This window comes from Schistocerca cancellata, chromosome 9 (genome assembly GCF_023864275.1).
Source record: "Schistocerca cancellata isolate TAMUIC-IGC-003103 chromosome 9, iqSchCanc2.1, whole genome shotgun sequence".
In the NCBI taxonomy this organism is placed as follows: domain Eukaryota; kingdom Metazoa; phylum Arthropoda; class Insecta; order Orthoptera; family Acrididae; genus Schistocerca; species Schistocerca cancellata.
Genome location: NC_064634.1, coordinates 208,064,582 through 208,092,163, shown reverse-complemented (window position 1 = coordinate 208,092,163; position 27,582 = coordinate 208,064,582). Strand labels below are relative to the sequence as shown.

Genomic DNA, 27,582 nt, shown 5'->3' with positions numbered 1-27,582 from the left:
CCAGTAAATAAAAAGTTACATTCTACATAACTTTATATAGGCTTACTAGGTACCATACTGAACAAAGATATAAAGAAAAACGTAAACCTCTACACAGAAGAAAACATCATTTTGTAAAAAAAAAAGTCCATAATTTTTGCTTGTTTTTTCTTTGATATGGCAATAGCTTACACTGTCCCCTCAAAATGGGATAACTCTGTCATTATTTTATCAGAAACACTGTGGCGCATCACAAGTTGTTTAATTATTTATAATGCATTTACTGCATTGTTAAACATCATGGAGGAATGCTGAGGCTCTTCTGTGTCAACCTCATCATCAGTTTCGTCCTCTTCCAGGTCCTGCGATGACATTGAACTATCTCAGCGATAGTTGTGGGTTCTGTAGTGATGAGGTTTTCATCAACGTTCACATAATCCTCAAATGATGCCTGCTCTTAAAGTCAATTCCATTCTTCATCTTTCAGTAAATATCCTCAATATGATCATTTCCACCAAGATCATGGACTTCATTTTCAAATCCGGTTTTTCGGAAACAGTTCCGAATGGTATAGTCTGAAACTGTGCCATGAAGCTGCAGTGTAGTACAGTGCCTATCAGAAGAAGCAAATTCATTAATAATTTCTCAAAGTGTTCTTTGGCTCTGGTAGCACAACATGAAATAAATGGCAAGTAAAACTCATACCTGTAAAATGTTTATTTTCATTTCTTTCTTTTTTCAATGTTTACACACCTGATGGCATGCTGCACAATCATTTTGCAATAATGCAACTTGAAATTATGTATTACTCCAAGGTCAAGTGGCTGGGGCTTACTCGTGCCATTCGCTGGAAAGAATTCCGTGGTCACATTTCTCAAACAGGAAGTAAGGGGAGGATGTGCTACACACCTGTCTGCAAACAATAATACTTCTGGCCTGCTGCACCCATTTTCACATCGACATGACGAAGCCAGCTTTCGAAAACTTTTGTCATAATCCACAATATCGTGTTACTAGTGTATTTTGTGGGAAACGTGACAGTGTCCTTAAAACAATGGGGTTTGGCAAATTTGCTAATTGTAAGTGGCGGGAGCTTCTTGCTCCCATCACTGTTAGCACATAACAGCACTGTTACACGTTGTTTACATTGTTTGTCGCCGTGGAAATTCTCGGCTTTGAATGCCATTGTGGGGTCAGGCATTGTATTGTAAATCAAGCCTATCTCATCCGCATTGAAAATGTTTTTAAAAGCATATTGGGATGTCTGTTCTTTCAAACGGTTTACTTCCAGTCTCACACTGTTTCAGGATTGACACTTTTGCTTTCGTCACATACCTTCTGACAGCTGATGCCATGTCTTACTTTAAATTTGTACAGCTAACCTGATGGAGCAGTGAAATTTTCCACACTGAGTTGAATTGCAAATTTTTTTGCTTTTTCACAAAGCGTTGGGCCACTAATAGGAAAGCCTTCTGCTCTATGTTGTCTGAACCATTGCAATAAACAATCTTCCATGTCCTCATATTTCCTGCCCTGAATGCAGGTTTGCTTACTAGTAGAAATTCCGAACACACATGCACTCTCTTCAATCTCCTTTGCCTTTGTTACTATAGAATTTAAAGTAGATGCAGAAATTCCTAATTCCTTAGCAATGTCCACTTGCTTTCAATTACTGTTTTCCTTCACAACTCTCAAAATTTGTAGCTTTTCATCAATAGTAATGCTTTTCTTTTTTCTTCCACTCATGTTACCAGTTCTCAAAATAATTAGAAATACAGTACTATAGCCTATACAGTATGAGGTGTGATGTGTTTCGGGATTCCCGAGTGACATGCAACAATTCTTGTCCAGTTGTGCCATAGTTCAGCAGAAGTCGTGTAATTTTGGGAAAACAAATAAGTGCTATACCTACTACCAGCCTTCCCTAAGGCTGTCCCCATTACTGTAATAGTAAGCTTCATACGTTATACTGTACTTTCCAATACTGTACAGTCTCTGTATAACATCTGGTTTTTGTGATGATTCTATAATTGTAGTTTATACTGTTGTTGTGTATCTGTCAATCTGTAAAACAATCTCAAGTGTGTCACATTAAAAATTAAGTGTTAGTTGGATTCGGATGCTCGCAACAAAGTGATTTTCTAGTTGGCAACCGTGGTGCTGTGTTAATAGATGGAGCTTAGGCCAGTATTATACTATCAAATTTTCTTTCACAATGATCTTTGACGTGGCACAAAAGGGGGCATTTCACTGTCATCAAATATTTCCTCAAAGTTCCTTCATAATGGCCTATAACAACTTAATACTATTCTCTGCAGTTCAATTTTACTTATGGCATCGGCAGTGTAGTGTGCTGATGTTGGCAACACCATCTTCATATAATGCAAATGTTTTGTTATGAAATGTTCATTTTATGAGTATAACTAAGTTACTGAGCAGACAAGGGTTCATACAAGAATCTGTCAAGCATAGAGCAAGAACAGCTTCAGTTATTTACTTTGTGGTGAAATGAATCCCCAGCAATGAATGGTCATTGCCAACATCGACACACTAAGCTACCGATGCCGTAAGTAAAATTATACCTAGTCTGCAGTTGCATTGTCATTGCATTTGCAAGAGAAACGGAAGAAAAGGAAACATACCTGGGTGAAGCTGTGGACTTCGTGGTGAGATGAAAAAGATATACAAAAAAAAAAAAAAAATTTGCTACAGAAGCTGCAAGCTGAGGATGTAAAGTTGCATGAAAATCCCTTTGGGAATGGACGAGAGTATATTTCAATATGTGCTCAAGAAAGAGGCTCCTCATATTATGAAGCTGAACACACTCCTCAGAAATGCTACATCCGCAAAAGACAGACTTAACATAACACTGTGATTTCTAGCTACTCTAGTTTACAGTACCGGTGTAGCACTCTAATGTTGCAGTACACATTGACGAAAATAATACCAGAAATGTTTGAAGCTATTTATTTTGCACTAGATACGTGAAGGCAAATAAATTCAACACGTACTGCAGTCATGAAAAATTTTTATTTCCACAGAAGTTGTAGATTTTTTCCTTTGTATTCTTGGGGGTGTATCTTGGTTGTACTTCATGGCTAATAGCATCAGCAATTTTTTTTATAGTTCTCACTTTTTATTCTGTTTCTGTACTCGGGATGCCGTAAGCTACACAGTGCTTCATCTGCCTCGAATATTTCTATTAATTTCGTTATATATGCGATGCACCATGTAAATCTGGGAGTCATATTGATAAACATTGTGTGTCAGACAGCTGCAGTGATGCTAGTGTTCCAAGTGGTTGATTTCTCCATGCAGTAAACATAAGGTGAACACTTCCTTTGATAAGAACTCTAATGCGAGGCACTAGAGTTGATCAAAGAAAATTTTACCAATGCCTAACTTCGACAAAGTTCCTTATTACACTATCAAATTTTATTATAGTCCAATATCGGCCTTACCAATCCACTTCTCGACAACGAACTCTGAAACACTGCATCAGAACTTGTGCACACTGTGATAATTCGTCAGGGGGGGAGGGGGGGTGGGAAGAGTATAAGTGAGAAAAACATATAAGTGAAAAATGTATAAATGAAGTTTTACTTTATATGGATTTATTATTACTGTTATTGGCAGTGAACTAATGCAGGGTATTATTCTTGTCACGTAAGTAAGATTGTATGATTTATGATTTTTGTTGTGGCAGGTCATGACCACAAGTATTCAGCTATACATACCAGGAGTAATGTAATAGTATCTTGAAATATTATTGGCACTGTGATTACATGGAACTAACTTAAAAGGTATTATAAATATTTGTCTTTTGTATTCCTTTTACATAGCTTGAATACAAAGATTTAGTGGGAAATAGGCAAGATTTTTTGCTTTCAGTTGGTGTAATTATATAATTCTTTGATCTACTCCATTATTCCGCTGTCAACTGAACCCTCACCTAATTGTGCCACATCACAAAAATAGTGACAGGGAATCACAATGAACAACTGTTTGTTGATTATACATTCCAGTTACACACAATATATTATAATCTTGCCAGAAATACAATATATGCAGTTTGTAAGTAACCAGTGACCAGATAAGACTGCAGTTTAGAGTTAACTTAGATAATGAAACTAAACTTTATTTGAAATGGAATTACTCAGAAAACAAGTGTGGAGAATGCTTATCCAGGTGTACATGAAGGCAGTTGTGTGTTACTTGTAGTGATACAAGGGATGAGGATTAAGGGTTATGTTTAACGACAATACAGTAAACAGGCAAATTGCGGAATTTATTGTGACTGTTTGTTCTGGGGAGCTTGTGCATGAGATGGTAGGAATGGAGGGGAACAGGTTGGATTCATGTGAAAATGTCAGAGATGAGCCTAAGGATGTGACCAGTTATTGATGTTTGTAAGTGAAGGTGTTGACAAAGACTGTCCACTCACTAACCACTGCAGTTCATCACAACAGTGGTGGGGGCTTTATCTGCAAGTAAGGTGTAAGCAGTGATCTTTGAAAAGTAATCAAAATGTCATGGGTCCTGGGTATGAACCTTGCTTAAATTTTGAATACAAATCTCCAGCAATGGCGACCAAAGACTTCCAGCGGAAGAAGCCACCCTCATTCTGCCAAAGGCATTGTCAAAGAGGGTGGAGGAGCAGATAGAGGTTCAGGTCACTATCTTGCTCTTACAGTGGCAAAATGCCCCTAAAAGGTGGAAAAGTCAGCAGTTACCTATGGCATGAGGATGTAGAAGGTAAGGGAAACCACTACATTAAATACGCGCAGTTAATATGCACGGGATATGTGGCTGGTAATTGGAAAAGTGTCATGATTATCTCTCCATTGGAACAAAAATCCAGAATTAGCCCCCCATTTGGTTTTCTGGGAGGGGACTGCCAAGGGCGAGGTGACCACGAGAAAAAGGTGAAATAACCAATGAAACAGTTACGTTCTGTGAGGCAGGGCATGGAATGTCAGAAGTTTGAATTTGGTAGGTAAGCTAGGAAACCTGAAAAGGGAGATTCTAAGGCTCAATCTAGATATAGTGGGGGTCAGTGAGGTGAAATGGAAAGAAGACAAGGATTTTTGGACAGACAAGTATAGGATAATATCAACAGCAGCAGAAAATGGTATAATGGGAGTAGGATTTGTTATGAATGGGAATGTAGAGCAGAGAGTGAGTTACCATGAACAGTTCAGGGATAGAGTTGTTCTCATTAGAATCGACAACAAACCAACACTGACAGCAATAGTTAAGGTATATATGCTGGCATCATTAGGAAAAGATGATGATGATAATGAGAGAGAGAGAGAGAGAGAGAGAGAGAGAGAGAGAGAGAGAATGTGAGGATATTGAACAGGTAATTTAGTACGTAAGGGAAGGTAAAAATCTAATATTCATGGGGGATTGGAATGCAGTTGTAAGGAAAGTAGCAGAGCTAATGTGTACTAGAGAATATGGGCTTAGTAGCAGCAATAAGAGAGGAGATAGACGAGGTGAGTTCTGCAATAAATTTTCAGGAATCACAAGGGGAGGGGAAGGCCAAGGGACATGCGAAAATTTCAATTGGATTACATCATGGTCAGTCAGAGGTTGCGAAATCAAATATTGGATTGTAAGATGTACTTAGGAGGTGGTATGGAGCATAATTTGACTTTGATTAAGAGCAGCTTGAAGTTTAAGAGACTAGTAAGGAAGAATCAGTGCACAAAGATGTGGGCGACAGGAGTAGTTTGGAGTGAGGAGATGTGCTTGAAGTTCTCTGAGACTATATATACTGTACTAATGATAGTTCAGCAAGCAGTTCAGTTGAAGAGGAATGGACATCTGTAAAGTGGACAATCACAGAAGTTGGAAAGAAAAACAGATAAAAAGAAATAATTATGAAAAACCATCAGTAACAAAAGGAATACTTCAGTTGATAGAGGAAGGAAAGAAGTACAAAAATGTTCAGGGAAATTGAAGAACACAGAAGTACAAGTCACTTGTAAAAAAAAAATAAATAGGGAGTGCAGGGAAGCTAAGGCAAATTGGCTGCATGAAAAAAGTTAAGGAATAAAAAAAAAGAAGTGATTGTCCAGAAGACTGACTCAGAATAAAGAAAAGTCAAAATTAATTAAAACCAAGGGCAGAAACATTAAGAGAGTGCAGTGGAAATTGCTATGTTATATGCAGAGGAGAGAGAGGATAGGTGGAAAGAGTACATTGGAGGCCTCTGAGGGAGGGGACTTGTCTGCTGATATGACAGAAGTAGAAATAGGAGTCGACAGGGAAGAGACAGGGCATCCAGTAATAGAATCGGAATTTAAGAGTTTTGGAACTTTTTAAGATCAAATAAAGCAGAATAGATAGACAACATTTCAACGGGATTTCTAAAATCATTAGGGGAACTTGCAACAAAACAACTATTCACATTTGGATGTAGGGTTATGAGACTGCTGATATACCAGCAGACATCCATGCATGCAATTCCCAAGATTGTAAGAGCTGACAAGTGTGGGAATTATCACACAGTCAACTTAACAACTCATGCAGCTCAGTTGCTGACAAGAATAACATACAGAAAAATGGAGAAGAAAATTGAGGATCTGTTGGATGAAAATCAGTTTGGCTGTAAGAAAGATAAAAGTAACAGAGAGGCATTTCTGATGTTGGGATTGATAATGGAAGCAAGACTGAAGAGTAACCAAACACGTTGAGAGGATTAGTCGACCTGTAAAAAATGTTCAGTAATGTAAAATGGTGTACGAGATGTTTGAAATTCTGGGAGAAATAGGGATAAACAATAGGGGAAGATGGGTAATCTGTTCTAAAGACAATTAGTTGTTTAATATTGTTACCAAAAATCTCAAAAAGTTCTTGACTGATTTACTTCAACTTTGTCTTTTTTTTCCCTTTCATTTCAGTGACCCCCACTATATCTAGACTAAACCATAGCATTTCCCTTTCTAAATTTTCTAGCTTCCCTGTAATAAACAATTGAATGGACATAAGCTACAGATTTTTCAAATATATGTAATACATATAGGTCATATAACAGGGAAACTTTGTTAGCAAAAATAAAAATCTTGAAAAGTTATTGAGTGATTAACTCTGAATATTTACGTGATGCTCTTATAAACGTTCAGACTGACATGAGCTTCATATTTTAAAATACATATAGTATATAAACATATGTATAATACGAAAAGGGGAAAATTGTTAACAAAAATCTCAGAAAGTCCTTGATCACTTTACTTCAAATTTTTACATGGTACTCTATAAATATTCATATGAACATAGACTGCATATCTTTTTAATAAAAAATATACAGGTTTTCTGTTAAAACTGGCTGTGAGAAAGAAAACGCTGCGCTGTGAACCGAAAAAGTAACTGTGTTATCAGGACATTAGACAAATCATTTTTTTCTGTAAATATTCTTTGTGTGTGTTTGTGTGTGTGTGTGTGTGTGTGTGTGTGTGTGTGTGTGCGCGTGCGTGTGTAAAATTTTAAACAAAAATTGTATGCACAACAATATACGGTTTGTTTTCTTCCTCACAATCGGTTTTAAAAGAAACAAGAAAATTGCATTTATGGCTTATGTTTAGAATACTACTACAGAATCTGAATCATCTGAAACTTTGTAATCTTAGCTGTTCACAGATTAAAACTGCGCAAAATACTGTCATAGAAGCTACTATCCTCATAGATCCAGCTGCTGGAGAGGTCTCTCTCATAAGCTGTATATCAATGATCCCAGCTGATTTACGCACTCATTTTAAGTAACTAAAATTCCCACTAAAAGTTTTGTTTGTAATAACAATACTCAAGGCTGAAAGTTAGAGAGAGGGTTGAAGTGGAGGGAGGAAAAGGACATCGAAAGGGAGAAGGGGGAGATGGATAAAGAAACAAGGGAAAGGGGGGATGGTGAGAGATGTGCAGGAGGAGGAAAATAGAGGGAGGGTAGAGGAGGAGATTAGAACATGTGTCCAATTCCAGTACTTACTGAGCAGTTGTGAAGCAATGCCAGGTTCACCGGTATACAATATGTGCAGGAACCAAGAGTGAACAACAAGACTGGAAGACCAAGAATGAAGTGCTTTAGTTAACAAGGGGTAAGACAGTGGTGTACTGTTTTCCCCCTACTGTTCAATCTGTACATCAAAGAAGTGAGGATGGAAATAAAAGAAAAGTTCAAGAGTGGCATTAATATTCAAGGTGAAAGGCTATCAATAATAAGATCTGCTGATGACATGGTTAACCTCGGTGAATGCGAAGAAGAATTACAGGAGCTGTTGAATGAAATAAAGAATCTAATGAGTGACGAATATGGACTGAGAATGAATTGAAGAAAGACAAAAGTAATTAGAAGTAGCAGAAATGAGAAGAGTGAGAAACTTACCAGTGTTGGTGATCACGAAGTAGATGAAGTTAAGGAATGCTACCTAAGCAGAAGATTAGCCCATGATGGTCAGAGCAAGATAGACACAAAAACAGACTAGCACTGCCAAAAGGGGCATTCCTAGCCAAGAGAAATGTACGTGTATCAAACATAGGCCTTAATTTAGGAAGACATTTGTAAGAATGTATGTTTGGAGCACAGCTTTGTATGTATGTTGTAATCTTACCCTCCCACACATCACCATTAAAGTTCTCATTTTTTGCACAAATTTTTGAAAATTATGAGAGGAGTAAGGTTACAAAAGAAGAACTTTTGACTTATCTCGTTCTTGTAGATGGCTCAAGTCTTGTCTAAGAATACTTTCTTGCAGCTGAAAATTTTGATTCCTTACATTTGTGATGACATAATAACTATTGAAGAGTTCCCAGAATGAGATTTTCACTCTGCAGCGGAGTGTGCGCTGATATGAAACTTCCTGGCAGATTAAAACTGTGTGCCCGACCGAGACTCGAACTCAGGACCTTTGCCGTAGAGCACTTGCCCGCGAAAGGCAAAGGTCCCGAGTTCGAGTCTCGGTCGGGCACACAGTTTTAATCTGCCAGGAAGTATTGAAGAGTTGCCTGTTGCTATAAACATTCTTTTATTTTATCCCATTCTTCTAAGTCACACTAACTTTACAGTTTCCATATTCAAAACCAATAATTACATTGTTGTTGAAAAGTTTAGCAAAATATATGCATTTCCATCAAAGGAATGCCCACCACAACTTACATGTTGCAGTACTCACAGTTTCCAAAGAGTTTACAAAGCAAATGATTTTACAAACTTTCTCCCAAATTATATCATTATGTCATAAATTAATCCATAAACAAATTTAATAATTAGTGTTTGATTGTGCAATTAATAATATGAATTTTAAATATGCAACAAATTTTGTAATTTCAAATATTTTTAAAAGAGGAGTAATTTTAACTGTTAGTACTTATCAATGTTATACATTAATTTCTTTTTATACCTTTTAGCCTGAAATATAATACATTTTATACAAAATCATATGAATTCTTTTAATGAAACAGCTGAGATATTTTTAACCTATACAAGATTCTAGAGTATACATGGTATTGGTTGTTTCTCTCTCACAAAAAAAAAAAAGGTGTGAGAGCACGCAGACGGATAGTTACGTGTGCACAGTACAGGGGCAGCAGCGAAGACTCTTTGCTTTGTGTTTGTTTTTGTCTTAGTTGTTCTATGTTAATGTCTGGCTCATTGCTTCACAGTAAAGTTGAACATTAAGAATACGAACGAGTCTATGATTAATAGAAAGGAGCTACATAGTGGCTACAAAGTGGTGACCCCAAAGTCAAAAGAACATATACAGCAAGAGGCAGAGGAGAAGGACAATGAAGGTACACTGCAACATACGCCAAATGACAGAAGCTCTACAGCACGATCAGTACACCAGCAAGGTACGCTGCACGGTCAGGTTCAGAAATTATGGAATGACGTTCAACACCATGGAATGGATTCAGCAGAGTAAGGCAGTGATATTACCATGACAAAATCCGCGGCCAGAACACATATACGAGAGGAAGATTCGCTGGGACAATGCATGAAAGTACACCCGCCGCCCTTCCTGGCTGATAAACCAGAACTTTGGCTCTCCATGTTAGAACTGGCATTCACGCATAATCGGGTAACTGACAACCGGGAAAAGTTCATAATAATGGCAAACAGTGTGGATGTCAGGGCAGCGGTATTGATTGAGGAGATAATTAGATGGTCATCGGAAATGCAACAATATACAACATTGAAGGGCGTTTTAATAAGCCGGCTTACTAAACCGCTAGATCAAAGAATCTGCCAGGTGTTGCGAGGTGAATGTAGAGGTGACAGAATTCCCTCCGAATATTGGAGGCATTTGCGTGGAATCGTGACGGAAAATGAATTTTCGAACATCACACTTCATATCGTTTGGGCAGCACAGCTTCCACCTGCAGTAAGAGCAGCTGTGGCAGCGAATGACGGATACAGTATACAAGCACTACTCCAACTCACCAACAGGGTTCATGCAACAGTTGAACCAACAAATTCTCTCAGTATAGCAAAGGTGGAGGCAACGACGGAAGAATACGAAGCGGCGGCGATTAATAAGCAGCAGTGCACTGTTACTGGTACACAACTTCAAAAACTCAAGGAGCAGCTAGACAGGCTGCAGAAGCAGATGGAGGCGTTGAGAGGTCCTGCCGACACATAAGGACAACGGAGATGCCTGGAAGGAGCAGTTGTGTTGGCATCATCGGTGATTCGGGGAGCGAGCCTCAAAATCTTGGTGACTTTATGTTCGGGATGTGATGGCTTCGTGTTATTATTTGATAGACACGGGGTCTGATGTCAGCACGTGGCCAAAGGGGAAATGTACTTCCCTCAGTGACAGCACATCATTTTGCCTCAAGGCTGCAAATAAACAGCCCATAATGACATTGGCAGTTGTGTCAAGGAAGTGAATTTAGGACCTAGTATTATTTGTCATTGGACTTTTGTCACTGCAGATGTGGCAGAGTGCATATTAGGAGCAGATTTTCTATATGCATTCGGTATTGTGGTGGACATTCGGTTATCGCAGCGTAGAACGGGCAAAGAGGTGGTGCATGGTCATGAAGGAATAATCACAGAGAAGGTACACAGTTTGGTTGGAGTGAGAAGTATGCTAACTTAGAGAACTGTCAACGCAGCCAATAGCCATGGTGGCCCATCATACAGTTCACCACATAAACACTATGCCTGGGCCTCTGGTCTCCCTCAGACCGAGAAGGTTGGCCCCAGACAGATTTGCAGACACAAAAGCTGAGTTCGAAGAGATGTTGGAAATGGGAGTGATACGAAGATCTGATAGTGCATGGGCCTCGCTTTCACATTTAGTGTGGAAGAAAGATAGAAGTTGGAGACCTTGTGGTGATTATAGGTTGTTAAATGCCCGTACGATACCTGATCGGTATCCAGTTCCCAACATTCGCGACTTTACAAATAAATTGGCCGGAGCTGAATGTTTCAGTGTAGTCGACTGTAAAAAATCATACCACCAAATACTGGTGGCTGACAGTAACATACCGAAGACAGCAGTCACTACCCCCTTTTGGTCTTTTCGAGTTTTTACGCATGCCATTTGGTTTAAAAAACACTGCACAGATATGGCAACATTTAATCGATGAGGTGCTGCGACGGCTAGATTTCACTTTCGCCTTTTTAGGTGATATACTGGTGTTCTGAGCGACAGCAGCCCTCCGCGAAGAGCACCTCTGGACAGTTCTCGAGAGGCTACGTACTTATGGTGTAGTGGTAAATGACACCAAATGCAATTTGCATAGAGATCAGGTGACTTACCTGGGTCACACAGTCTCAGCAGTTGGCATCCATCCTTTGGAGGAGAAGGTCGAGGTTATACAGCAGATGCCTCGCCCGTTAGATTTGCAACATTTTTAAATTTTTACTGCAGACACCTGCCAGGAGCTGCGACTTTCGAAGCGCCACTCACGGAGGCTTTGGCGGGCATGAACACCGGGAACAATCAGAAGCTACAACGGACATCAAGCATGCAGCGGGCGTTCGAGCCGATCAAGGAAAGTCTAAAGCAAGCGGTTTTACTAGCTCACCCAGAGAAAGATGCGAAGCTAGCTAGTCTTCTCCAAGAAACTCACAGCAGAATTGGAGTGCATATGATAGAGAGCTGCTGACTGCTTACGAAGCCATAAGGTATTTCCAGCCTTATGTGGAAGCCAGACCATTTACATTGTTTACAGATCACAAACCGCTCACTTTCGCATTCTGCAAGCACACGGATACTTCATCACCTTATCAGGCAACTGGAATATATAAGCCTGTTCACTACTGATTTATGACATATTAACGTGGCAGAGAATATGGTGGCAGGTTACTTCTTACGAATTGCGGCAATAAAGTATTCAGTGAACTATGCTACAATGGCGAGAGAGCAGAAAGACGATGCACAACTGCAAGTTTTTCGGCAGAGCACGCCAACCGGGTTGAAGTTAAGAAAACTGTGTCCGGAAGGTGAGTCAATACAGTTATGGTACGATACCTCACAGGGACGACCTAGACCTTTTGTGTTGGAGAGTTTGCACTGGAAAGTATTACATGGTTTGGCTCATCCGGGGCCTCGAGCGAGTGTAAATTTAATGACGGAGCATTTCGTGTGACCAGGAATTAAGAGAGACTGTCGGAAGTGGGCGCAGATGTGCCTGGATTGTCAGCGATGTGAAGTGGGACACCTTGTGAAGAAGCCAGTGGGTAAAGTTGATGGGCCAACTGGTCATTTCGAATGTGTGCATCTGGATATTGTTGGAACATTGCCTAAGCCGAAGGCTATCGGTACCTATTGATGGCAATTGAAAGATTTATGAGATGGCCAGAAGCAATCCCCATTTCAGACATATCAGCAGAGACAGTCAGTCGGGCATTCTTGACGACGTGGATAGCACAGTTCGGATGTCCGGTACATGTCACGATGGATCAAGGACGTCAGTTCGAATCCTTGTTCCTGGAGCTGGCAAACATGAGCGGGTTCCGCTGTCACTGTACCACAAGCTATCATCTGTAAAGCAACGGCATGGTAGAGCGGTGGCACTGAACACTTAAAGCCACGTTAATGTGCCATGGTGAGAATTGATCAGCAGCATTGCCACTAGTGTTACTAGGATTATGCACTGTTTTCAAACCTGACCTTGGAGGATCTACAGCGGAATTAGTATACGGGGAAACCTTGCGCCTACCTGGAGAGTTTTTTCAGAAGAGTACAGGCGAGATGGACTTGATAATGAGAGTAAGGACTCAACTGGCTGAGCTTAGACGACAACCAGGGACACGGCATGGTGTTAGGCCGTCGTTCGTACATCGAGAATTGAGCAAATGCTCGCATGTACTATTGCAAACCGACGCAGTCAGAGCTCCATTGCAGCCACCATATACGGCACCTTATAAAGTACTACACCGTACGGAACAGGCCATGACTATCCTAGTTCACGATAAAAGTGTTACTGTGTCAATAGACCAGGTGAAGCCGGCTCACTTACTGCTAGAAGATGTGAGACAAGAAGAGAAGGCGGGCCTGCAGCAAGATGAGGGGTCCTTACAGAGTGCAGTGGATGGTAGGACAGCGAGCCAGATGAAGCTGCAAGAGGATACGACGATGGAGGAAGTACAGCCAGAAATTCGCACAAGAGCTGGGCGAAGAATCCGGTACAAGTTTTCGCACATTCCTGGAGCTCCGCTCTTCAGGGAGGGGGCTGTGTGGGAGCACGCGAATAGTTGGCGTATGCACAGTACAGGGGCAGTGGCAACGACTCTAGTGTGCACATAATTATTTACTCTTTGCTTTGTGTTTGTTTTGTCTTAGATGTTCTATGTTAATGTCTGGCTCATTGCTTCACAATAAAGTTGAACATTAAGAATATGGACGAGTCTATCATTAATAGAATGGAGCTACATAGTGGCTACAAAGGTAATGTTAGAGGAGGATGTATCATTACAATGTGAAACATGGACTGTGGAAAACCAGAGCAGAACAGAATAGAAGCATTTGAGATGTGGTGCTACAGAAGAATGTTGAAACTTACGTGGCCTGAGGATGTAAGGAATGAGGGGGTTCTCCACAGAATTGGCGAGGAACTCAACCGAAGGATAGCAGTGACAAAGAGGGACAGGATGATAGGACATGTGTTAAAACATCGTGGCATAACTTGTGTGATACAAGGGAGCCTGTAGAGGGTAAAAACTGTAGAGGAAGACAGATAATGGAATATATCCAGTAAATAATTAAGGATGTAGACTACAAGTGAAACTCTGAGATTAAAAAGTTGGCGCATGAGAGGAATTCATAGTAGACTACTCAAAGCGGTCAGTAGACAGATGACTTAAAGACAGTCAGGTTGGAAACAGTTTTGGGCCTGTGAATGGCTGCACTTTCACTGTCTACAAATTGTTGCCATCTGATGTTGCGTAGGGAATGAAGACAACAAAAGGTTGGAGGTGAGGAATTTCTGGAAGGCTACAAAAGTCTGGTACTATGGAAATGCAGGAAGGTCATAGACATTGGGTGTGTTTCAGATACCAGGGTGGGTGGGAAAGAAGCAATTCAGCTGCACAGAGTGAATGAAGGAGAATACATTTTTTATTTCACGATGTCTAAATTGAATATGTAGTCTTCTTTTTAAGTCAATAACAGCCTGGTTTGTATTTTTGGTTTGACTTCTAGAAGAAAAACAGAAAACCATGAGTTATAAGTGAATTACTGCCAATAATGGAAAAACAAAAAATATACTGCTCACTTATTAGTTTATTTATCTTCATACTTAATGTATCAAATGCATAAAATGCTGTTCACAGCAATATTGGTGGAGGCCATCAGCTTATTAATGAAGAGTTCAAACATGACACCAAGCAGTAGTAAGACATTAGACTCACATTGAGGAGGATTGTGCTTCAGATCCTAGTCTGGCCATCCACATTTAGGTTTTTTCTAAATTGCTTAAAGCAGATGCCAAGATTACTCCTTTGAAAGGACACAGCCAATTGCCTTCCCTAACTTAAGCTTGTGCTCTGTCTCTAAAGGTCTCATTATCAATGTGATTTTAAAAACCAGTTCCTTCCTTTTCATGATCTAAGGAATCACCTTCAGAGGACGTCATGTTTCCAAGTAGAGAAGGAATTAGAGATAAAGTTAGTGAACTGCTTATAGGTGTTGACTCTGAAATTATTGGTATATTTGAGCACCACTAATATGACAATTCAGAGGCCTCTTTTACCAGGATAAAGATTAGCTGGCTGTTTTTCAAAGAGTTCTTTGCAGAGAGGGGGAGTGGCCATGTATGTAAAAAAATGGTATTCCATTTGAGCCCATAGGCAAATCATGGCACTACATTTAACAGATATTTTAATGTTGTGCAGGGGTAGTTGAATTTAGTGAAACTAAACTTCTAATTTTTGTTGTTTATAAGTCTCCTAACTCTTGACTTCAGAGCATTTCTGCTCAAGCTAAAGAGGGTTCTTGATTCAGTTTATAGGAAGTACGAGAAATTAGTAATATATGGTGGCTTCAATATTAATTTTGTATATGATTGCACAAAAAAAGTATGTTGGTAGATCTAAATTAATATGATCTTATGCAGATTGTGTTTTTTCCAACTATGGTGCAAAGGAACAGTAGCACAGCCATAGACAATATTTTTATTCATTCTTCATTACTAGATGGGCATTCTGTTAGTAAAAGGCTTAATGGCCTTTCAGACCATGATGCACAAGTTTTAACACTAAAAGGCTTTTGCACTCAACCAAATGTCACATATACAGGGTGTCCAGAAAAGGACTCCCTGATTTCAAAATTAAATATCTCGAAAACAAAGATCGATAGAGGAATGCAGTAAACGGTATGTTTATTGTGAAAGCTGTAAGAAGTTTATACAGCAGTTTGAAATAATAGTTACAAAAGCTGCTAACAGATGGCGCTGTAATCGCCATACGTAATGCCTAGTATAAATAGTGATCCGAAGCCCAGAGCGATCAGTTCCACTATTGAAACGTGAAAGGAGGTTAGCGTACCGAAGGAAGAGATTAAAACCATGTACTCCATTGAACAACGCATTTTTCTGGTGCTAGAGTACCACAGGTTAGAAGAGAGTCCTACGGCAACAAGGCAAAGTTTTCAAGCACGATTTAATGTTCCAAAAGGACCCGATGCGAAAACCATTCGTATGCTCTTCGCAAAATTTCAATGAACAGGCAGCGTAACTGATGGTATAGTGGGGCATGTTGGCCGCAAGCAAACCGCAATTACGCCTGAAGATATCGCCACAGTTTCTGGAATTATTCAGCGAAATCCAATGTCATCCGTCCGTAGAATTGCATCTGAGACTGGTTTGAAGCTGTTCCAGCACACAGAAAATACTGAGAAGGAGCCTACACATGTTTCCATTCAAAATTCAAACGCACCAGACCATACCCGTACGAGCTGTGCAACAAAGGGTTGCCTTTGCTAATCAGATGCTCACAATGATTGATAGTGAAGGATTTGATGTTGGCTGCATCTGGTTTACAGATGAAGCACACTTCCACCTGAATGGATGCATGAATAAGCAGAACTGGCGATTTTGGGGTTCTGAAAAGCCATATTGGTGTGAAGCGAAACCCCTGTATTCTCCTAAAGTTACTGTGTGGGCTGCAGTATACAGCAGAGGCATTATTGGCCCTTTTTTCATTCGAGAAACGGTCACTGGTGCACGTTGCGTTGCAATTTTGGAACAATTTGTCGCCACACAGCAAGCGTTAGAGGATCGACCAGGTACTGAATGGTTTATGCAAGATGGAGCCCGACTACATCGGACTGAACAAGTGTTTCGCTTTCTTGAGGAATACTTCGGGAATCGAGTCATTGTTTTGGAATATCCCAAATTTACTGGTGCAGGCATGGATTGGCCTCCATATTCGCCGGATTTGACTCTCTGTGACTTTTTTTTGTGGGGCACAGTGAAAGACATGGTCTACCCGAAGCATCCTGCCACGCTGGATGAGCTTGAATCGGCGATCTCTGTGGCATGTGAATCCATTTCGGTTGAGACACTACGAAATGTGATGGCGAATTTCATTCTTTGTTTGCGCCACCTCTGTAGTGCCATTGGTGAACATTTTGAAAACATTGTGATGTGAGTGTTTGCAAAGATTGTTTTCATATGATTATTTCACTTATGTATGCTGATATGAGCTGTACAGCATACAGCGCCATCTGTTAGCAGCTTTTGTAACTATTATTTCAAACTGCTGTATAAACTTCTTACAGCTTTCACAATAAACATACCATTTACTGCATTCCTCTATTGATCTTTGTTTTCGAGACATTTAATTTTGAAATCAGGGAGTCCTTTTCTGGACACCCTGTAATTACTATGTAGAAAAGTTAATCGGCCTTAGAAGTCATTTAACAACTGAAAATGCTATATTCTCTATTCTCTGTGAGGTACTAGATTGGTTAAACAAAAGGTTCGAATGCTAGGCATATTTTTTGATTTAACTAAGGCATTTGATAGTGTTGATCACAAAATATTTCTCCAGAAGTTGGTCCATTACAGAATACAGGGAGGAGCTCACAATTGGTTCACCTCTTACTTTAACAACAGACAGCAAAAGGTCATTATTCACAGTGTTGAGAATAGCCTGTGATGTGGGGTATGGTCAAATGGAGAGTGCCCCAGGGATCAGTGTTGGGGCCACTCCCGTTACTTATTTATATAAATGATATGCTCTCCAGTGTTATGGGTGACTCTAAAATATTTCTATTTGCTGATTACACTAAGCTAGGTGGTAAAGGAAGTTGTGTGCAACATTAGCTTAGTTTCAAATAATGCAGTTCATGACATAAGTTCATCGCTTGTAGAAAATAAACTGACGTTAAATCACAGTAAGACTCAGTTTTACTAACACGTAATTTAATAAAACCAACATTTTAATTTCACAGAATGGGCATATGATGAGTGAAACTGAACAGTTCAAATTTCTAGGTGTTCAGATAGATAGTAAACTGTCACGGAGAGTCCACATTCAGGATCTTGTTCAAACACTTAATACTGTCATTTTTACTATTCGAACGGTATCTGAAGTAAGTGATTGTTTGACATGAAAATTAGTCTACTTTGCTTATTTTCATTTGATTATGTTGTATAGTATTATATTTTGGGGTAACTCTTCTCATTCTAAAAGGATATTTTTGGCTATATACATATATATATATAGCCCGAACCACCCGTTTCTGAGCCAAAAATTGAAATTTCTAATTTAAATTTGCCGCCGCTCAAACCTCACCTGTCTTTCAACAACATCTTTGCCTCTGTACTTCCGCCTCGACTGACATCTCTGCCCAAACTCTTTGCCTTTACAAATGTCTGCTTGTGTCTGTGTATATGCAGATGGATATGTGTGTGTGTGCGCGAGTGTATACCTGTCCTTTTTTCCCCCTAAGGTAAGTCTTTCCGCTCCTGGGATTGGAATGACTCCTTACCCTCTCCCTTAAAACCCAAATCCTTTCGTCTTTCCCTCTCCTTCCCTCTTTCCTGATGAGGCAACCGTTGGTTGCGAAAGCTTGAATTTTGTGTGTATGTTTGTGTGTCTATCGACCTGCCAGCGCTTTTGTTTGGTAAGTCTCATCATCTTTCTTTATATATATATTCCTTACTGTTGTTTCTTGTTAACAATATCAGCTCATTCCCAAGAATAAGTAGCTTTCACTCAGTTAATACTTGGCAGAAATCCAACCTGCATTGGATCGGACTTCCTTTACTCTTGTGCGGAAAGGTGTGCAGTATACTGCTGCATCCATTTTCAATAAACTACCACAAGAATTCAAAAATTTTAGCAGTAATCCATGTGCTTTCGAATCGAAACTGAAGAGTTTCCTCATGGGTCACTCCTTCTATTCTGTTGAGGAGTTCCTTGAGAAATTAATCTGATTCTTATGTTATATCATTAATTGTGTTTACTTAAACATAGGTCTGACTTTTTTTGGGTTTATAAACATTTTATTTTTAGTTGTTATTACTTTTATGTTGTAATTTCATATACCGAGACGTTCCATGACTTGGTCCTATGGAACTTGACGTGAAAATAAAAAACAGCAACCTACAAGACGATTGCAGAACATGTCTAAAACTTATTTAAAAATTACATGTAATATACTTTTTATGGTTAATGAACCTTAAGTGCAGGTACTTCAGTACGGGTTATTGACAAACACCAAATGAAACACAACTTGGAAGGGTTTCTTGTTGTTCAGGTAGACAAAAGCTTAAACTGAAGCAGTATATTAACAATTTAATCAAAAAATTCATGTCATCATGCTTAAAAACATTACTCACATTATTGATCTGAAGACAAAATTAATAGCTCACTGTGTACACTTTCTCTCTTTGCTGTTTGCAGGAATTATCCTCTAGAGTTATGCAATGCTACAGGAAAATCGTATAGATAGCTCTTTAATAATGCCAAAAAACTTTAATGTTTTATAATAGAAAACAAAAGTAATTACCTTGTAAACTGTTTTTTCCCTGTCTAGGATTCAGAATGGGGGATTCATTTTATTGGGTGCAAAAGACTGACAGTTGGCTATAGACTTAATGCAGTAAATTAGGAACCTATATACATGTAAAAGTAAGTAAAAAACATCTCATACTTGCCACCTGAGTATTTTTATTTGAGGATTAAACATCCATGTTTAAAAGATTCTGTAGTAAATAGGCCTCACTTTTTACAGCATTTTGATAACTGTAACGCTTCAATAAGTGTTGCATCAGTCAAATGTCCCACAAATTCTTTACACTCTTGGATTCCCAGGTAGTAATAATACCACCAGTTTCTCAGTGTGCAAGTTTGCTGTTATTCGTTGATGATTGTGCAGTTATATGATTGTTAAGGAAGCAATAGTGAATTAACAGCAGCTATGGAAATACGTAAGAAACAGTAACCTGTTAAAAATGCATCTTTGTGGGTAATTGTATAAATGTCCATTTGTAGGGTCTTTTCAAGCAGGAGTCCAACACAGTATGTTACCATTAAACTTGCAAGGAAATGGTCCAACCTAACATGAAATTTTTCACTGAAAGAAATGCACTGGCAAAATTTTAGCTGCTAAGACACAATGCAAGCATTTAAAAAAAAAATTAATGTTGCCCAGTTTTGCCACACAAAGAACTGCTTATAACAGAATTTTGTGCAGCCCTTACTGCCTAGTGCATGGGTCAATGAATAAGCAGACACAGCCATGACTAGACAGCATAATGCCGTGTAGCATAAGTCAAAAATGTACATATGTGACTATTAAGCTCTTAAAACATACCTAAAATGTCTCACATTGTTAACTTTTTGAAATTAGTTGCAGTTCATTTTGGCAGCTAAACTGCTGCAGATATGATTATTACACAAGCGATCAGCAGAAGAGGCAAAACTGACGCACTGTATTAATTAGACTTTAATTTGTTGACATGAAAAATTTATAACAATTCCTGTAGTACAATTCTTATAATGATTTTCGAATAATGTATATTTTACTGAATATGAAACAGTTCCTTATTTATTCCCTGAGATAGTCTCAAAATTACAAAGCATCTATTGGATGACTAAACCAGACATTTTCTCTACACAAAGCACACTTGATAAATGAAAAATTAATGCATTCAGGCACTTCAAAGTAATTACAAGTTTTATTTAAACAGAATTGGGATGGAGAAAGAAACAGTTTTGGCTGTTCTTATGCATATTGTGCTGCATACCAGGTATATTTGGTAAAATTCATAAAATGTCATCAAGTCGGCACCGTTAATTGGGCCTTCAAGGCCAGTTTGAATGGAATTTAGTTTTAGATTGATGATGCAGACCAACAGTGCAGAAATGTTGGAAGTTTAACGGCACTATTCTGTTGGTAATCTGAAATGACAAAGACCTTTTGGAAATTACTGCTTGTACATCACAGGTAAAGTTCAGATGGAGTCCACGAACAACCTTTGGACCTCCAATCAATTGCTGTTTATTAAACTGCCCAGCCAAGTCAATATCAATCGCCTTCAAACTACGATACACTGGTACACTGTGCCGCCAGCGACAATGGTAACCACATCGCAGAGGCATTGCAGTGGCACGTTAACACAAGAAGAATGGTTAACGCTGTCAAAAAATTTCATTATGGAGGGCTGAATCTGAATTACATTTACAGTTTTGTCTTTATCGTCCTAAAGAATCCAACAAAAGCAATGACTATTTTCTGCAACTGGTAAGTAGATGCTTTAGATGTAAAATGGAAAATTATTCCTCTAATTTTTTCAAAGTTTGCTCAGTAGATTACAAGATTTTTGCAACTAAGCAGTCTTTTTTTGAATTGTTGGCCCTAAGATGCTTTGAGGTTCTTGAAGACAGATATAAACCTGCAGAGACAGTAATCTTCTGATACATCCATTGACTGCACAAGTGAAACTGTCTTTTTTTTGTGCAAGAACTGCTTGCAAATTGGAGGAAAAAAAGACTGGCTGGCTTTATACACAGCATTTTAAGGAATAACAAAAAGCTATGAATTTGTCTGTAGTATTGCCTGTTAATGACATCCCTTGTACATCTTTGCAGTTCATAATTTTGCAACTTCCTTCTCTGTTTAATTTTCTGAATCTGCTTAACCATGTCAAAGAAGCCTGGATATCACTAATTTTCATCTCACTTGCAATTTAGAGTGCCTGGTCTTATAGAATTGTTTTAGGAATGGTGCATTCATTCTCATAATCAGTTCTAAAACTTTCACACTTTTGCAAGTTTTATTTTGTCGCATCTATCATACTGTCTGTACATCTTTCTTCTAGTTATACAATTTACATTCAGATTTTATGAAATGGGACCAACTTTTCAAACAGCTTAACTTTAAGCATTTTCTCCCTGCTTTGTTTAATGGAAAAATTTACAGCCATTTCTTGGTCATCAAAAGCTATTGCTGTCCATGTTTTCTTTGTGTTAGGAAGCTACTGTATTGTTGGTCTGGACTTTTATTAGAACACAATCACTGTTCAAGCCATGATTCATGGAACTGTCAGAGTTATTTCCTCTGTCTCCTAATGTTTTCACAATTTCTAAAGAAATGTCTACTTCATTTTAATGACTATCCAAGAAACTCTTATTTTATCTTTGTAATGTTGGAAACATTAATTGGATACCACATTACTGTGAAACTCTGGAACCTGCATAACAACAGATGCTATGAGCAACCATATATGAAGAAACCAAAAGAATTAATTCAGTTTCACATCCATTGTTAACACTTAGCGATGTTGCAGAGACAACTGCTAATTATTATGAATATTAAATGAGTTGCAAATTTGAGTGAATAGTAACTGTGAATAACTGTGTCAGTAAAAATATCAGTGGATACTGAAACTCACTTTACAAATTACGATCACATTGTGCTGTCAATCAAGTGTGTGTGCCTGCTCTGTGGTGGATGTGCAGTATTGGCTATAGCTACAGAAGGTGCATACTTCTCCAGCCACCAGGTGAGCTGTGAATTTGACAATATTCAACATAAAAAGCAAATAAAATAAAAAAAGAACAAAAACTTAGTGTGCCTTAGCAGTGAGAATTTTGACTTTGCATTCCTTTCAGTGTATTTTTCCCGTGTGAAAAATTTCAGTATAGATTTCAAAATGTCAGATTGGACCATTCCCTTATTAGTGAATAATTAATATAGCTTCCATGAGTAGTTTGACAGCTACTTCTCCCTGTCTAATATATAGCTTCACTTATGTCACATCCTTAAATGTTTCATCTCATGATGATTCCTTTGGAACACAATGAATAAACCTAAAAAAACCTGTCAACAGTGAACTACAAACAAAATTTGTTAAAAGTGCTGTCATTCATTGCAGCTGCAGAAGCAGCTTTTGTGATAATAAACAGTTTATGTATCATTTTTACTTAAATAACTGAAACTTCAGTTGTGCCAGCTTGATAAGAGGAATTAATTATGTTTCCAGGAATTACTCAGACTGCAGCATCCCGGGAAGTCCATTGATGAATGAAAAGGAACAGCTTGAGCCACATTCTGCTGGAGACCATGAAGCTGGCTTTGCAGAACAGCTTTCATCTTCTTTTGCTGTTAGCTGTTCCACAAATTCTCCTAGCCACTCAGATACAAATTTCTCTGCTGTGAACATGGATCCTTCTCCATATTCACCAATGCAAGTTTCAACAGATGGCAGGTCGTCTGTGAGTGAAGATTCATTGGTCAGGAGTCCTATTAAAGACCACACAGGCCAAAATTACTACAAAGATAGTGACACAAGCATCTCTGTTCCATCAACTCCAAACAACAATAATAACAGACAGTCGGTCACTAATGAAGATGACAAGCACAATTTGATGAACATTGGTGTCACCACATTACAACATATATTTGGAAACACATTCCCTAATCCCTCTGCATCACCAGACACAAAAAACCACATTTCATCTGATGCAGTAGACAGTGTTTCACTAGGAAGTGTTATTCTTGATTCAAATAAGAACAGTTTAGAGAATACTGCTACCACTGGTGCCAAACATGATGATGTGCAGAGACATTCTGCAAAAATTAAGAAGACCTCTAGTATAGATTCAACAAGTGATCAATCTCCAGGTGAAACATCAAGTTTGACATCTGAAAAGTGCCGAAGCAAATCTAGGGAAAGTCAAAAGACTCGAGGGCACAAAAAGCGTTCAGCAGGGACTTCTGTTGTGGAAACCCATGGACAAAGAACTGGTAGGAGTAGTACAGGGGTGACAAAGTTTGCAGATACTGGTCACAGAAGTGGGAGGGCACAACGCCTTGCACAAGACATCTCTCCTCCTTCAGTTAGTGGATCTTCTCGCTCTGTGGGTACTGACAGTTTTGGTGACCCTGATTTTGGTACTCCAGTCTGACACAACTCACAGAAATGTGAATTTTGACTGAACATAGCATATGCTACACCCCGTCCATGGTGTCCATCCACTGCCACGTCTACCCTGCTGAACCTATGGAGGGTGCGGTGAATCTAGTTTCAGAACTTCCGTTCTGTAGAATAACATATGCTGTGTGCTAGCAACTATTTGAAAATGCATTCCTCCCTCCATTTCAAGCAGCTGAACCTTATTTTCCATGACATTTTTGAAAAACATAGTAGTACATATTACCACAGTATGTTAGGATTATAATACTTATTTTCATTCCATTTGTCTCACTTGAAGGCAATTTTTGAAGTACAACTGCTTTAGAAGCTTCTCTGATTAAATATATTTTGGATACAGTCATAGCAAGATTAAGAATTGTAACTCTGTGGGATGTACAATAATGTGTTTGCACACTTAATATCTACACATTTTGTACTTTTACTCTTGTGTTACATATGTCATTAGCCTTTAAATGATCCTTGAGGAACTAGAAACTAAGTAGACCTTTTGAATAAAGTGTTAATGTTGTTTCATCAACTGCAGTTGTTTTAAGGTTGCAGTTATCCATTTTATATCTTCTGTGGTTTCTACTGAATGGAGCAATTTTAGCAATACCTTTGTTCTTCATTGTGAAGTAAAAGTAAGTAAATGCAAGTTGTGTAACTCTCAGTTTCTATTTCTCACACGATACAAATTTTTGAGAGAACATTTTCTTGGCCAAGCTTTCTTGCAAAGCATTATTGCATTTGCATTCAATGCGTTTTGCAAAAGCAGTGTATCAGTAAAATAACAGGTTAAGTCATTGAAAAATAAATCAGGTTTTGCTATCTGATTGAGAAATAGTGTTTGAGATTTGCATATAGCACATTATATAAAACTATGCAATATGTCTCATGTAATTCTTCTCTTAAATATAAACATCTATCTTTCTCTCTTGTAGGTAAAATGATGTAAGGTGTGATTATACAGCACTAAATTTTGTAAATAGGATATATTTGTTAATTTTTATTTAAGACAGGTTATTGTGTATCTCCTGTAGCTCATTTGTATTGAATAGTGTTCTTACTTTATTTTCATATGGACACTGAAAGAGTGATTACTTGGTGCTCTGTTACTGGTCAGTACTGTTGCCCTTACAGAAATGTCTGTATAATAATTACAAAGTGTAAAGTTAATTCTGTTTTTAGCAGCTCTTTGTGTGCCTCCACCACAGCTTTAGCTTGTCAGGTAAATGATGAAATCTGATTTTCAAATCTGATTGGATGCCCAATATATCTGAAGTTTACTTTAATTTGTTAGATACATAAAATTTTAATAAACAATAAATTCCCTAGTGAACAGAAATGGGAACTGGGAATGAAGTCTTACTTAATGACAACTGAAACTGTGTGTTTAGTTGTTTCAGTTGATTTTTAAAGCCAGTAATAAGATTTTTCAACTTAAGTGTGGGGGTTTTCAAAACTTACTAAGGAGAATTAAAACAGGAAGACACAGGTAGTCCTGAGTGAAAGGTTATTTGTCAGACATAGCTATCAGGTTCAGTGGGTGTCGTAGGAAAAGACATGGCACAATAACATGCCAAGTGAATGGAGAAATATATTGTATCTCTTTGGGGTATATATTGTTTGGGATATACAGCTGAAACAGGTATTAACTGTAATCTCAAACTCTTGGTGTAAAGCCCAGAAAAAAATTGAAATGAAAAAGAGCCTAAAAAGGTCGTAGAAGAGATTTGTAGTAACAGTGCAAGAGACTGCAAACAGGAATTTTGATGTGCAAACAAAGATTACCAACATAAAGGCCTAAACAAGGAAATGCATTAGAGAGTTTTTCACATTGTCAGAATGCACATAGATTATTGAAATTTAATGAACAAATTGCCATGTCATAAGAAAATTATATTATTTAATGTCACTATGCTATTAAGTACACTACTAATTAGCACTTGTTGTTGATTTTCCTATGTGAAATGTGACTGAGAAACTACATATACAGCGCTAGAAGATGTGAGTGCCCTCTCATAAATAACTCTTCTGAACAATGTCCTTTTTATTACTAATTTTGTACTTGGATTGTCTAAGTAGCAATAATGTTGATTAAATACCATAAGTGGAAGCATTATGACAGCTCAGTCTTATTGATGAATACTCCAGTTTATTTTCTTTCCACAGCAGTGTGGCACATTATAACAGTAACAGCTTGGATCTGTACCAGTCATCAGATACAAAACTGTATCTCTCTCATGAATAAATAATGTCCTTGCCATAATACAACAGTACATTTTCACTTACAACATTTCTGACATCTGCTGTTAAGAAAGCTATCTGTTTTTGCCGTGATATCATCAATCTGGGCAAGATGAAATGAAATAATTGTCATTGCAAGAAGACTATGCCATTGGCTTGCTTGTAAACAAGCAGAAGGTAGCCTGATGCAGTTAACATAACTTACTGCAAATTGAAGCTTATATTTAAGTCTACAATTACTTGTACTGCTGTAACTGACGAAACTCTCTCTCTCTCTCTCTCTCTCTCTCTCTCTCTCTCTGTTTATTGATACTTGCCAACTGCTTCATTTTTTATTAGAAAATACCTCACAGAAAATGTACAGCACATGATGTGACTACTGCAGCTACTCTTCTGCTCTTGGCAGTTTAAATGCCCAATTCATGTTATCTTTTGAGAACTAATTTCATTCTAAGTCAGCATTAAAAAAACTCAAATAATTACAATTCTACTTAGAAATTCAAAATCTGAAATCTGACAGTCAGTTCCCTCACAAGCTTTACACATACTACTGTACTCTTGTACTGAGCAAGAAGTTGGCCCAAAACCTAAGACTCAAATTTAAATAAAAAATCTGATATTGGTTGAAGAAAATGCACTGCATGAAATCCTGGCAGCTACAGAAAATTTCAATTTTTGCATTACATTGCCACTTTCTCAATATACTTTTAATATGTAAATTACAATAAATTGTTATTAAATTTTGCTTTTGATTAGGGAAAGCAGATGTTTATCATAAAGAGACAATGATTTTATTTGATATATTTCACAAAATTATTGTAACGAAAATCGTGACCTGATCCTTGTTTTATGCTATTGTTGATAAACAGAAACTGAATTAACAAAACACAGATTTGATTCAGTTTTTAAAATCCTGTTGCTGACCTGCAACATAAATATTTGTATATATTATTTACTTGTATTATAAATTTATAACTGCATGTATTGAACTTTATTTATGTATATGCATAGTTGCAAGTGCACACGAATCAGAATTGTGTGAACAGAACTATGTTTTATAGTCATTTTAGCCTTGACTGTACATCACAATTAAGTTCTCAATCCATTGAGTAGTCTGTCATTTTTGTCCTCTCTCTCCTGAAATAAATAATTTATTATTCACCTGAAACACTACTGTGAAATTCACAACAATCAATTTCCCATGTAAAATAAGTTATAATGAGCAGTCACATGTACTCGAAAGTTCATTCCATTACTGAGCTGACAATGATTTGTTAAAACATATTGGTACCTCCATTATAGCTTTGAAAATCATGAGACTAAACATAGTTCTGACAGTTTCATTTCTAACCAGTATCCGCTACATAAAATTACCTGAAACATTCTTCACATATTTCACACACTGTGTGCTTTTCTTCCAGTTGCCCATATTTCTCATCTGTCTACATTCTGACATGGTTCTATAATCATGAAATGTAT

At 38.1% G+C, this 27,582-nt stretch overlaps 1 protein-coding gene across 1 annotated transcript in view; it reads left to right on the top strand.

The window, feature by feature from the left end:
* Positions 1 to 27,094, top strand: part of LOC126101285 (uncharacterized) — a 137,751-nt gene extending 110,657 nt beyond the window's left edge. Inside the window, exon 10 of the mRNA XM_049911966.1 lies at positions 22,924 to 27,094. Within this exon, the coding sequence (XP_049767923.1) occupies positions 22,924 to 23,848 (925 nt within the window). The 3' untranslated portion in view covers positions 23,849 to 27,094. The remainder of the gene's footprint in view (positions 1 to 22,923) is intronic.
* The last annotated feature ends 488 nt before the right edge of the window (positions 27,095 to 27,582 follow it).